Source organism: Suncus etruscus, chromosome 6, assembly GCF_024139225.1.
Source record: "Suncus etruscus isolate mSunEtr1 chromosome 6, mSunEtr1.pri.cur, whole genome shotgun sequence".
Lineage (NCBI taxonomy): Eukaryota > Metazoa > Chordata > Mammalia > Eulipotyphla > Soricidae > Suncus > Suncus etruscus.
The window spans coordinates 93023878-93038734 of NC_064853.1; the positions used below are offsets into that span (position 1 = coordinate 93023878).

At 34.8% G+C, this 14857-nt stretch overlaps 1 protein-coding gene across 1 annotated transcript in view; it reads left to right on the plus strand.

The window, feature by feature from the left end:
- Window positions 1-14857, plus strand: part of ATP11B (ATPase phospholipid transporting 11B (putative)) — a 114846-nt gene that overhangs the window by 73272 nt on the left and 26717 nt on the right. The window contains exons 22-25 of the mRNA XM_049775818.1: window positions 3849-3994; window positions 5447-5506; window positions 12156-12283; window positions 13896-14034. Of these exons, the coding sequence (XP_049631775.1) occupies window positions 3849-3994; window positions 5447-5506; window positions 12156-12283; window positions 13896-14034 (473 nt within the window). The remainder of the gene's footprint in view (window positions 1-3848; window positions 3995-5446; window positions 5507-12155; window positions 12284-13895; window positions 14035-14857) is intronic.

Sequence of the window (14857 nt, forward strand, 5' to 3'; positions counted from 1 at the left end):
TTTATCTTCACCATTTCCCCTTCAGAATTAAAATAACAAGTGATAAGCATAGCTGCCTTTCAAGATGAGAGTACTTGTTGTTTGGGGCCATACCTGGCAATGCTCAGGTCTTACTCCTCACTATAGACTCAGGGATCCTTCCAGTGGTGTTCAGAGTACCACATAGGGTGCTGGGATTGAACATGGGTCAGCCTCATGCAAGAAAAATGATCTACTCTCAGTACTATCTTTTTGTTTTGGTTTTTGGTTTTTGGACCACACCCGGTGATGCTCAGGGGTTACTCCTAGCTTTGCACTCAGAAATCGCTTCTGGCTTGGGGACCATACGGGATGCCAGGTGTTGAACCATGGTCCATCCTGGATCAGCTGCATGCAAGGCAAATGCCCTACCGCTGCGTCACTTCTCTGGCCCCTACTCTCAGCACTATCTTGCTGACCCCCAAAGTAACTTTACGTTCACATGCATCTTGCACCTTTTAAAGTATTTGGATATCATTTTTTCTTTAATCTACATTTGTACTTTCTATAAGAATCCCCTATGGTTTTACATTTTTGTTTAAAAATGAATATATCATTATTTTTTGATATAAGGATTTTTGTTTTCTCCTTTTGTTTTTAGTCTCCCAGTCAGTGCTCAGGGGCCCTGGAGGCTATCTGGAATAATTCTGTTCAGACCCTATTAGCTTGGGGAATGAGGTAGCCATCCGGAGAATGTTGGGGGATGGAGGAGGCATGCATTCCAGCCCATTGAGTCACCCTCCTATTCTTCTGCAGCTCCTTACCAGTCATTTTTATTTTATATACAATTGTTTTTTATGTCTTGAGGCCACATAGTGTTTAGAAATTACTCTCTACATGTTGCTTGGGAATCACCCCCAGAGGTACTCTGGAAGCCAGATAGTGACAGGGATCCTACCTGTAGTGACAACAAGCAACATCCACTTCAGCCCTTTAAATTAACTTCCTGGTCCTAAACCATGTTCTTGTCTTCTATTTCACAATATAGAAACAAAGGAGAAAACTGTATGTTTGGACTGAAGGATAAGATGTTAGTTTGATGAGAATTGGGGTAGTCACCTGGAATCGCTTTAATAATGCCTGTGATGGTTAGCTTTGGCGATCCAGTGTTTCGACTTAGCCTTCAAGTCAACTTTTCTCTTTGAACTAATCAGCTTTATTTTGAGAATTCAATTTTTAAAATACTGTGTATGCTACTGTATCATATCATTCTCCATAACGAAGTGATAATACTTTTCTATTCCATGATTAAAACATAAAAAACTACAGTATTTAGAACTTTTATTCTAGTATGATATTATACTGAAAAGTGTAAAAAATAGGTTCAAACAGCTGAAAGTTTTAATATGTAAAAAGAAGATAAAGGGACACATTTGATTAAAAGTAATTGATAGTACTATTTGTGGAAGAACAAGGAGTTGATTCCTGTTCTGTTGCTTATAGCAAAGCAAACTCTAGATGGATTGAGGATTTAAATAATTTTTAAAGACACAGAAAATTAGGAAAGACAGTTTAAATAAATATCTTCTAATTTGAGATGTGTAAGTACATCTAGACATCTATAACAGAGAGGATTATACAAAGAAAACCATCAGTACTTGTGACAGAAGTAATACTTCTTAGAAACAAAGAAATTAAGAAATATTCATCTAGTATTCCTTATCTATGAGCTCTTAACAGTTTAAAGAGAAATTAAAAAAATTGGTGGAAAGAATTGCATTTTAGTAGCAAGAAGAGAAATCTAAAATTATTAAGTGCATATAAAAGGTTAGTCACGGGGCCGGGAAGGTGGCGCTAGAGGTAAGGTGTCTGCCTTGCAAGCACTAGTGTAGGACGGACCGCGGTTCGATCCCCGGTGTCCCATATGGTCCTCCAAGCCAGGGGTGATTTCTGAGCGCATAGCCAGGAGTAACCCCTGAGCATCAAATGGGTGTGGCCCAAAAACCAAAAAAAAAAAAAAAAAAAAAAAAGGTTAGTCACACTAATAATCTAAATAATTCAAGTTAGGGGCCGGAGTGGTGTCACAAGTGGTAGGGCATTTGCTTCACACATGCAAACTAGGACGGACTACAGTTTGATCCCCCTGGTCCCATATGGTCCCCCAAGCCAGGAGTGATTTCTGAACACATAGCCAGGAGTAACCCCTGAGTGTCACTGAGTTTTTGTGGCCCAAAAACCAAAAATTAAAAAAAAATTTCAAGTTAAAATGGTCTATCAGTTGGTAAAAATTATTAGATATTAATAAAGCCTGATTGGCAAAGATACAGAAATTAAGATTAAGAAATGGTTAAGAAATGCTGTTAGTAGGAATATAAATTGGTATACCTTACATTATGATCTATGATAAAATTTTATGTTTATGTTTTGGCTTTATGTATTTTATTTATGTATTGAGAAAATAAGTGAATTTTGTCAGTAAAGATACATATAAAAAGTCACATCTGTAATGTATTAAATGTCAAACAGAGTATAAGCAACCTTATTTTATACATTGTTTATGCAAATACACAAAATTCACTAAAAATGTCTAAAAGATTGTAAACCAAAAGCAGTAGTCTTCATTATATATTATATTGTGGGTAACTGTCCTTTTAATATTTTTAAAATTTTAGTCCTATTTAGACAGAAATTTAATTTTGAGGAACAGTTTTTCAAAAAGGCCTCCAAATTCAAAAGAGCAAAATTGGTTGTATTTCTTTCAAAAATCTGAACTTAGTTTTACCTAGAAAACTTTTACATTTTTGTCAGATAATGTTTTGTGCTGATTTTACATGATAATGTATACATTATAAAAAAAAAAAAAAAAAAAAAAAAAAAAAAAAAAAAAAGCTTTGTAGGGCCAGAGCAGTCGTATAGGGTGCTTGCCTTACAAGAGGCTTAATCCAGGTCAGATCCCAGCACCGCAAGCCAATGAATCATCATTGAACTCAGAGCTAGGAGTAAACCTGAGCACTGCTAGGTATTGCCCCCAAAACAAAAACAAGCAAAGAAAAATAAGAGCTTTGTTGAATCAGAAAAATAGTTCAGTGGGTAAGGCCTTGGCCTTGCAAATTATAACCCAGGTTTAATCCCAGAACCACATATAGTTCACTAAACTCTACCAAGAGTTAGCCCAGAGCTTAGAATAAGTCTTGAGCACTGCCAGATATGGCCCAGAGAAAACCAAAATAAAGTGATGTTAAATCAATTTATTGCATTCTTTGCATTAAAAATCTATTAGCACAGTGGGTCAGAAGAAGTAAAACAAATACCAACACTGAATGATCTCACTCATATGTAGAGAAAATGAAACAAAACAAGGGAATAGACAATAACCATAAAAAAAACAAATCCTGTGATTTTGCCCACAGAACTGATTCTGCCCAAGTGGAAAGAGTGTGTTTGTGGAGGGTGATGAGAAGGAATCTAGGAATAGGGGCAGGAAACTGCCTACTGGCATTTTGATGTGGGTGTGGTATAGAAACAGTATGCCTAAAAGTTTACTATTAATACTACATGGTACCTCAGTTTTTAAAAATCTGTTAACTCTGTGTTAACTCTGCATATTACTGTAAAATGTAGTGGGATTATTTAGATCCTTTCAGTATTATCTTTATGTTTTTTGGAATGCTTTGAAAATGATGCAATAGCCTGGCATATAATATAATTTTATATTATATATTTAATGAGGTAAACCAACCTTAGAAGAGTCTGCTTTTCGCTATATAGTAGATTATGTAGTGATCCTAAGTGCAAGTTCCACTACTATAGAAAGTTATGGTATTTAAAGACACATGAAAATTACTCTGATGAACTTACTAGTGTATTTGCCCTTTTTCCCTTTATTGCAGGAATCATGGGTAAAGAAGGAAGACAAGCGGCAAGAAACAGTGACTATGCAATAGCTAGATTTAAATTTCTCTCCAAGTTGCTTTTTGTTCATGGTCATTTTTATTATATAAGAATAGCCACCCTTGTACAGTATTTTTTTTATAAGGTGAGTTTTATAAAGATTATTTTAAGTCTTGCTCTTTTCAAAAATATTTTAAATTTTAACTTCAAAGTAGATATCTAATTTTTTAAGTAAATTGTATTGTGTTAGCATTGTATTATGTAACATAATTTTTAAGCATGGACTTTATAAATCATTATCCATATAAATGGAGATATTTTCAAAACTCAATCATTGACATGTTTTCGGTTTTAATTTTAAGTAATGCTATCACCCTACAAGTTGTTTTCTGTAATAACTGCTTATGGCATATACTTTGATTATTTTATAAAAAAATGTAATATGTACTGACAGAAAACAATTCAATGGCTGCCTGAATTGGCCAACAGCACTTTACAAAATTGACTGTAAAGGAAAATAGTGTGATTGTGGTAGTAGCTAAATTTATAAAAAACATCAAAATTTAAAGCTGACATACTTTATTCTATGTAAAATAGAACTCAATTTGTTTGATTTAACTCTTTGGTAGTGGCTTCAAGTAAGGGATTTTTTTATTGTTTCATAAATAACCATTTAATAGACTGTACAGTGGATATAATCTATTAGTATAGGAGTTTTAGATGCATATAATTAAATGCACAGAATTACAAAGAATTAGTTGTATTGAAGTATACTTCTGATCTTTGGCCCTTTTGAAGAAAGAGGGTATCTGTAGAACCTATGTAAAAAGCCCCTAAGTACCAAGACATTTAACACATCAGAGTTAAGTCATAGCTATTCTAAGGACAATAAGAGAAAACAAGTAGAATGTGTTTTTTCTTAGCTTATTAGTAAAGTTTTTATTATAACATGTATATATGAAAATAGATATATTGATAGTTCACTTACTGCTACTTTAAATACCTTTTCATTTTAAAGCCCTAAATTGTCCTATTATAGCCCTAAAGTTTAAGTAAATCTTATTCACTGTACTATATATTAAAATTTTAATGTAACTAAAATAAAATTTTAAATTATAGTATTGCTTGGTAGTAGTGGATGGAAGTCAATGATATACTCATTCTGACCTTTTACATTTTTAATTTGGGGGGGCACAACAGTGTTCAGGACTTATGGCAAATACTCTACTTACTCTACTATCACTCTGACAAAATAAGACTTTTACACTTTTTGTTTTGTTTTTGAACCACACCCTGCTGTACTTGGGGCTTACTCCTAGCTGTGTTCAAGTGACTGACTATATGGGGTGTCAGGAATTGAACCTACATAGGCCATGTGCAAGGTAAATGCCCTACACACTGTACTGTTTCTCAGGCTTCAATTTACACTTCATAAAAAATTAAATGGGAATCCTATTTTCCTACTTTATGCAGGTAAGTTTTCAAGGACAGATAACACATCAATGAATATTGTATTTCTAGACCCTCAAATAGTCCTTTAATATTGTTTTACTTATAGATCTATATTTAATTATTTCCATTTGATTTTATTTTTCAGAATGTGTGCTTTATCACACCCCAATTTTTATATCAGTTCTACTGTTTGTTTTCTCAACAAGTAAGTAAATGATTGTTTTTGTTTTATAATTAAGTCTGTGTGTGTTTGATTTTTTGATTAAGACTTACTAGGAATTGTTTTATTTTTCCTAACCCTGGCCAAAATTTCTCTGATTAATTTGTCTGATTAGCATGACAGTTATAATAGTCAAATATTGAATTTGAATTGAGTGTTAGCATCTAAATATATTTGATTTTTTAAAAAAATAATAATTCAGCAATTGAGAGAATTTTAGTAAATTTCTCACCTTAGCTATAACATTTCTATGTAATTCATACCTTGTCATTCCAGATAACTGTTGAGAGATTATATGGCTATTTTTTAACACATAATTTTATAATATATTTATTTAAGTACCTTGATTACAGGCATGATTGTAGTTGGGTTTCAGTCATATAAGGAACAACCCCTTCACCAGTGCAACATTCCCATCACCAATGCTCCCCCTCACTTTCTCACTGCCTGTATTCGAGACAGGTATTCTATTTCACTCACTCATTGACATTTTCACCATAGTTGTCAGTGTAGTTATTTCTCCAAATACTCACCACTCTTTGTGGTGAGCTTCATATCACGAGTTGGTCTTTCCAGTCCTCATTTTATTGCCTGTGGCATTATTATTATTATTATTATTGCCTATGGCATTATTAATAAAATGTCTTTTATTTTTCTTAAAACCCATAGGTGAGTGAGTCTATTCTGTTTCTAGCTCTCACCCTCTGACTTATTTTACTCAGCATAATAGATTCCATGTATATCCATGTATAGGAAAATTTCATGACTTCATCTCTCCTGACAGCTGCATAATATTCCATTGTGTATATGTACCACAGTTTTATAGCCATTCATCTGCTGAAGGGCATCTTGGTTGTTTCCAGAGTCTGGCTATTGTAAGTAGTGCTGCAGTGAATATAGGTGTGAGGAACGCATTTATGTATCATATTTTTGTGTTCCTAGGCTATATCCCTAGAAGTGGTATAGCTGAATCATATGGTAGTTCAATTTCCAGTTTTTTTTTTGAAGAATCTCCATATTGTTTTCCATAAAGGTTGAACTAGATAGCATTCCCACCAGCAGTGAATGAGAGTTCCTTTCTCTCCACATCCTGACTAGCACTGATTGTTCTTGTTCTTTGTGATATGTGCCAATTTCTGTGAGAGTCTCACAGAGACTAGCATGAGATGGTACCACATTGTTGTTTTGATTTATATCTCTCTGATGATTAGTGATGTGGAGCATTTTTTCATGTGCCTTTTGGCCATTTGTATTTCTTCTTTGAGAAATTGTCCATTCATTTCTTCTCCCCATTTTTTGATGGGGTTAGTTTTTTTTCTTGTTAAGTTCAGTCAGTACCTTGTATATTTTCAATATTAGCCCCTTATCTGATGGGTATTCGGTGAATAGTATCTCCCATTCTGTGGGTGGCTTTTGTATCCTAGGCACTATTTGGTTTGAGGTGCAGAAGCTTCTCAGCTTAATATAGTCCCATTTGTTTATCTCTGCTTCCTCTTGTTTGGAGAGTGCAGTTTCTTCCTTGAAGATGCCTTTAGTCTCAATGTCATGGAGTGTTTTACCTACGTGTTGTTCTATATACCTTATGGTTTCGGGTCTGATATCAAGGTCTTTAATCCATTTGGATTTGACTTTTGTGCATGGTGTTAGATGGAGGTCTGAGTTCACTTTTTTGCAAGTGGCTGACCAGTTTTCCCAACACAACTTGTTACAGAGGCTTTCCTTGCTCCATTTTGCATTTCTTGCCTCTTTATCAAAAATTAATTGATTGCATGTCTGTGGAACATTCTTTGAATACTCAAGTCTATTCCACTGATCTGAGGATCTGTCTTTATTCCAATATCATGCTGTTTTAATTACTAGAGCTTTGTAATACAATTTAAAGTTGGAGAAAGTGATGCCTCTCATATTCCTTTTCCCAAGGCTTGCTCTGGCTATTCATGGGTGTTTATTGTTCCAAATGAATTTCAGGAATGTTTGATCCACTTCTTTAAAGATGTCATGGGTATCTTTAGAGGGATTGCATTAAATCTATACAATGCTTTGGGGAATATTGCCATTTTATTGATGTAAATCCTCCCAGTTCATGAGCAGTGTATGTGTCTCCATTTCCTTGTGTCCTCTCTTATTTCTTGAAGCAGGGTTTTGTAATTTTCTTTGTATAGGTCCTTTACCTCTTTAATTAAGTTGACTCCATATATTTGAGTTTGTGTGACACTAATGTGAATAAAATTGGGTTTCTTTTTGTATGTGTGTGTGTCAATTTCTTTTTTATCATTATTGGTGTACAAGAAGGCCATTGATTTTTGCATGTTAATTTTGTAGCCTGCCACTTTGCTATATGAATCTATTGTTTCTAGAAGCTTTTTGGTAGAGTCTTTAGGATTTTCTAAATATAGTATCATGTCATCAGCAAACATTGAGAGCTTGATTTCTTCCTTTTCTATCTGGATGCCCTTAATATTTTTTTCTTGCCTAATTGCTATGGCAAGAAACTTCCAGCACTATGCTGAATAGGAGTGGTGAGAGAGGGCAGCCTTGCCTTGTACCAGGTTTTAGAGGAAAGACTTTATCTCCAGTGAGAATATTTGTCACTGTCTTGTGGTAGATGGCCTTGATTATATTGAGAAAAGTTCCTTCCATTCCCATCTTGATAAAAATTTTTATAATGAAAATGTGTTGGACCTTATTGAATGTTTTCTCTGCATCTATTGATATGATCATATGGTTTTTATTTTTCTCTTTGTTTATATGGTGTATTATGTTGATTGATTTACATATGTTAAACCATCCTTGCATTCTGGAATGAATCCTCCTTGGTCATGGTGTATGACCTTCTTGATGAGGCGTTGAATCCTATTTGCCAGAATTTTGTTGAGGATCTTTTCATCTGTGTTCATCAGGGATATTAGTCTGTAGTGTTTGTTTGTTTGTTTGTTTGTAGCATCTCAGTCTGGTTTCTGTATCAAGATGATGTAAGCTTCTTAAAAACTATTTGGGAGTGTTCCTGATTCTACAATTTCATGAAAGAGCCTGAAAAGGATTGGTAGTAGTAGTTCCTCTTGAAAGGTTTGAAAGAACTCATTAGTGAATCTTTCTGGGCTTGGGCCTTTGTTTTTGGTAAGACTTGATTACCATTTTAATTTTCTCAGTAATGATGGGTCTGTTTAGATATGCTAGATCATCCTGGTTTAACCGTGGAAGATTATGAGTACAAGAATTTAACCATTTCTTCCAGGTTCTCTTGATTTGTGACATAGAGATTCTCAAAGTAATCTCTGATTACCCTTTGAATCTCTGCAATATTTGTAATGATTTCCCCCCTTTTATTTCTAATTTGGTTTATTAAATTACTCTCACTTTGTTTCTTTATGAGTTTTACTAGTGGTTTATCAATCTTGTTTATTTTTTTAAAGAACCAACTTTTGCTTAGATTGATCTTTCAGATTTTTTTTGGATTTTCACTTCATTGATTTCTGCTCTAAGTTTTATTATTTCCTTCTGCCTACCTAGTTTTGATTCCTTTTGTTAATCATGTTCTAATTTTATAAGCTGTGTCATTAAGATTTTTATATAGGCCACTTCTTCCTTTCTGATGTGTGCTTGCAATCTATAAATTGGTCGTATCCCATAAATTCTGATAGTTTGTGTCTTCATTGTCATTTGTTTCCAGAAATGTTTTTATTTCCTATTTGATTTTGTCTCTGACCCACTGGTTGTTCAGTAGTGAGCTGTTTATTTCCAAGTGTTAAATTTTTTCTTCTGTGTTCCTTTGTAGTTCATTTCTAATTTCAGTACCTTGTGACCTAAGAAGGTAGTCTGTACAATTTCTATACCTTTTGTAGTCTATCCTGGATAATGAAATTCTTTTTTTGTTTTGTTTTGTTTTGTTTTTTGGGTCACACCCGGCAGTGCTCAGAGGTTACTCCTGGCTCTAGGCTCAGAAATCGCCCCTGCCAGGCACAGGGGACCATATAGGATGCCAGGATTCAAACCATCGTCCTTCTGCATGAAAGGCAAATGCCTTACCTCCATGCTCTCTCTCTGGCCCTGGATAATGATATTCTTGTTTTGTTTCAGCCTGTTTGACCTATCAAGGTGTGACAGGGCAGTGTTAAGGTCTTCCACTTTTATTGTGTTGTTATTGATATAGCAATTATCAAGCAATTATCAAATAGTCAACAATTATATTAAATATTTTGCTGGTCCTTCATTGGGTGTAAATATGTTTTGGAGTATGATTTTTTCTTGTTGTACATATCCTTTTATTAATATGAAATGTCCATCTTTGTCCCTTTTAACTTTACTGAGTCTAAAGTTTGTGTCATCTGATATTAATATGGCCACTTGAGCTTTTTTAAGGAAATTGTTTGCTTGGATGATTCTCCTCCAGTCTTTGATTTTGAGTCTGTTTGTTCTGACTATTTAGATGTGTTTCTTGTAGGCAGCAAAACATTGGATTCAGCTTTTTGATTCATTTTGCCACTCTATGTCTAGTGCATTAGTCCATTGACTTAACACAGAATTTTGTAAGATTTTAAAAAAACTTGAGTGATTGAGTCCAGGGTCTTAGAAGCTATCTTTAAATAATTGATAGAGACCATGTGAAATCATTTTGTTTTTGTTTGTTTGAGCACCTATTGATGCTCACGAGTCACTCCTGGCAGTACACTCAGGAATTACACTTGGTGGTGCTCCATGACCATATAGGCTGCCTGGACTTGAATGCGGGTCAGCTATGCATCAGGCAAACACCCTACCTCTGTGTAGGTAGGTGTAGGGTGTAGGTAGCACTACCTCTTGGAGTGCTGTTTTTTTTTAAGACATTAAGAAGCTGTAAGTTCGGGGCTGGAGCGATAGAACAACAGGGCGTTTGCCCTGCACATGACTGACCCAGGACGGACCCAGGTTTGATCCCTGACATCCCATGTAGTACCCGGAGCCTGCTAGGAGTGAATTCTGAGCCCAGAGCCAGGAGGAACTACAGGTGCAGCCAAAAATAAAAAAGAAGGAAAAAAAAGAAACAAAACAAAAATCAGGAAGTTTGGAGAGAAACCCCCTTGTAATGAGTTAGCAGTTGTAGTAATAAGCTTATGTTAGATATTTAATTGATGCATTGTTATACTTGGCATTCCTGAGATACTGTAACATACTTTATAGAAAAGGAAATTGAAATCCTCCAAAATAAAATAGCTTTCCAAGGTCACCTAGCTCAGTTAATCAGTAAATCATATTTGAACCTCCTCCCTCTGACTTGTTGAGCACCCTGCTACATGCTCCACTACACAACAGATTGATGGAGATATTTCCTCTCGTGGGATTGAAATAATAAAAGCTTAATTATATGAGGTTTTCATGAGTTGTTTCTATCTTTGTCACTCTTCCCTCTCTCTCACTCTTCCCCCACCCCTATGTTTAAAGTCTTTATTGCAAATATTTACTTGGAGATTACCATTAACAGTGTTTCCTTACTTGAATGAAACAATACTACAAGAGCAAATGCCAAGGACACACCTAACCTGTCTTGATTCAGTTTTCAGGAATTACATGTTCTAATTTAAGACAGTATTAATAACAAATATGTGAAGCATAGGCAAAGTAGTCAAATTGTACTCCCAGTAGCATATAAGATGTTTAAAAGAGGAAGCCAGTATCAAGGGTTTGAGTTTCTTTTTTTTTTTGTTTTTTTTTGTTTGTTTGTTTGTTTTTTTGTGGTTTTTGGGTCACACCCGGCAGTGCTCAGGGGTTACTCCTGGCTCCATGCTCAGAAATTGCTCCTGGCAGGCACAGGGGACCATATGGGACGCTGGGATTCGAACCGATGACCTTCTGCATGAAAGGCAAACACCTTACCTCCATGCTATCTCTCCAGCCCCATGGGTTTGAGTTTCTTGGATCAGGCTTTAGGACTGAGATAGGAAGATGGAAGGAGCCATGTAAGCAAAGGTGTTGTGTAGCTTGTCAAAGTCATAATAAGCCTCTCGGTAGAGGAACTGTATAAAACTACATTTCAGTAACAGAGGGGCAGTGGCCAGGAGTTTTTGGTCCCTCTGTGGATTAGAGGCAAGATGTCAGTATAGACTCAACACTACTGCAGACAGGGGACCCAAACTACAATAAATTTTAAAATGTTTCTGTCAGGAGACAGTCAGTGGGTGGGAGGGAAGCTGGGGTCACTGATGGACCAATGTGATCACTGGTGCTGTGGTTGGACGTTAGAAAACTCTTTGCCAGAAACTCTTGTCAACAATTATTTTATATATCAGTGTCTAAAAAGAAATTATTTTAAATTCCAGTGACTAAATTGTGGGGGATCTTGCAATATAGATCTAGCTCACTATAATAGAAGTATTTGACATAGTATTCCAGTTTCAACAAAGAGCTCAAACTTAGAAACATCATATATTTATATCTATATAAGAAACCTGATAAAAATGGTTAGTGTACAAATTGAAAAACTTTTATTTTATGTCTTATTATACTTTTTAACTGTTTAGAAAAATCATATATTTATGTCTATATAAGAAATATGATTAAAATGGTTCGTATGAAAATTGAAAAACTATTATAATATTTTAACTATGTGTAAGTAGCAATATCATTTTGAGCTTTAAAATTCCCAAATTTCTTTTTCTAGACACTGTATGACAGCGTGTACCTGACTCTATACAATATATGTTTTACTTCATTGCCTATTCTGATATATAGTCTTCTGGAACAGCATATAGACCCTCATGTGTTACAGAACAAGCCCAGCCTCTATCGGTAAATATTATCCAGTATCTTGTGTCTATAATGTTTCTGACTGCAAGGAATGTTGGTTATCAATTTTTAAAAGCACCTTAAAAATAGGCAATATTAAGTGGTATTTTGGTAACTAATACTTTACTACAGAAAGTACAACAGTAGCCATGGTTTAGAATTGCTGGAGATATGAGAAAATTTTAACTTTCCAATTTTTTAGGAATATAATATGTATAGGAATATAATATATGTATAATATATAATCCTAAGAATACACTGGGTAATTGTGTTACTTGCGTTTACTGTTGCAAAACAAGTAATGTTCTGTTTCATGTGCAGAGAAGGAGTTATTCAGTAATATATTAGTTCCTACCATAACATTACCAACTTTAACTACCAGTGCTAAATTCTGGGTCAAGGACATTAACTTCTAACTCAGACTCCTTAGCTTATTCCTACTTCTGCAGAGCCACGTTTTCACAGAGATCAGAGCTGGTCCTTTGGAGTAATTTATGATTCCCACCTAATATATTCTCTTCTCTAAACAGATATTCAGTTGTGCAGAAATGGCAATAGTTGGGGCTGCAGAGATAGAATTGTAGGTAGGGCACCTTGTATGTGGCCAATTTAGGTTCAATCCCCAGTACCCACATGGTCTCCTGAGCACTGTGAGAAGTAAACCCTGAGCACAGAGCCAGAAGTAAGTCCTGGGCACGGCTGAGTGTGGCCCATAATCCAAAAAGAAAAAAAGAAAGAAATTACAATAGTTTATCTTGAATTTCCTTGGATATCTAGAAACAGTCTTGGCCCAAGATTGGCACAAATTTTTTTCCCCTCAACTATCCGTTCATAAACTTAAATTGAATTATATAACCTAACTCTCACATGACTACATTAAAAAGATAGGATAGGTGACCGGAGCAGTAAGTAGGGCATTTGCCTTGCATGCAGCCCACCCCAGTTCTTTCTCTGATATATAGTCCCCTAAGCTGGTCTGCAGTAACCCCTGAACATTGCCAAGTAATGCCCCCCCAATAAGATAGGATAATGGCAGAGTGACTGAAATTTTACAGAGAATAAAGATAAATCAACTCTTGACAAACTAGAACATTATGTCTATTATTTAGTCAAACTAGAACTTTTTTTTGTTTGTTAGTTTTTGGGCCACACCCTATGACGCTCAAAGGTTACTCCTGGCTATGTGCTAAGAAATCGCTCCTGGCTTGGAGGACCATACGGAATGAGGGAGGATCAAACCACAGTCCGTCCTAGGCTAGCGAGGCAAAACAGATGCCTTACTACTTGTATCACCACTCGGCCCCCAAACTAGAATATTTATTTGAGTATTTTTTTAATTATAAGCAGTTGGAGAGATGAGTGACAATTATGAGAAGTCATTTATAACTTCCATTCATTCTTTCTAATATCTTTAAATTAAAAATTTATTTCGGTTTCTCAAAATAGTTGTCAAAGTAACATTGGCTTATAACATCATTTGGCTTTAGATGTATAGTATTGTAATTCAGCATCTGCATCAATTTGAGCCATTGTATTTTAGTTATCAAGTAATATTTACTTAGGAGATAAATGAAACCTAACTTGTTCTTTTTTCTCAATTTTTTTAAATTTACAGAGATATTAGCAAAAACCACCAACTAAGCATTAAAACATTTCTTTATTGGACCATCCTTGGTTTCAGTCATGCCTTTATTTTCTTCTATGGATCCTATTTTCTACTAGGGAAAGATATATCTCTGCTAGCCAATGGCCAGGTAAGATATGGGGTTTCTATAAGGAGTGTTAATAATAATATTGTGGTATGGTTTATATACTTAGCCATCAAAAAAGGGAAAATTCTATTTTAATTACAAAATTGTTAATATTAAGTTAAATCATTTTTATAAAAAAGACTTTAATTTTTTTTACTTAATAAAATGTTACACAAATGGAAAATTTTAAAAGCCAAGATAATCTGGTATTAATATGAAACAGAAGTTATTAGGTAATTTTAATATCCATAAATCAATTTATATAAGTGAGTATACATGTCCCTGCATGCTATTCATGTCGGGATTGCATTTTATAATAATAGTGTTTATTATTGTGCTGAGTGCTTTACATATTTTGTATTCATTAATCCTCACAATAATTTTGTTGGTGATTTACGACCCATATTTTTCAAATAAAAAAATGAGGACTTAGTGTTTAGAATTTTGCCTTTAAATACTTGAAATATTTTATATATATTAGGAAGTTCTTTCATTTTCTTCTGAGTATATTCTAAATTACTATTTAGAATTGTCACTTTTATGAAAAGTAAAATTGGGAGAATAGATGGGGGGTGGTAAACAACAGTAGTTATGCTATGGTAGACTCGAACGTATCTTTTACTGACCCTTTTCTACTGGTGATTATTTTTGGAGTAGAGAGCAGCACATCTGGCTGTTCTCGGGACTTACTCTTGGCTATGTTCTCAGGGATCACTCCTAGCATTGTTAGGGGATTATTATATGTGGTACCAACAGTCAAAATGCTAGTTCTCTCTCTTTCTCTCTCTCTTTCTCTCTCTCTTTCTCTCTCTCTCTCTCTCTCTCT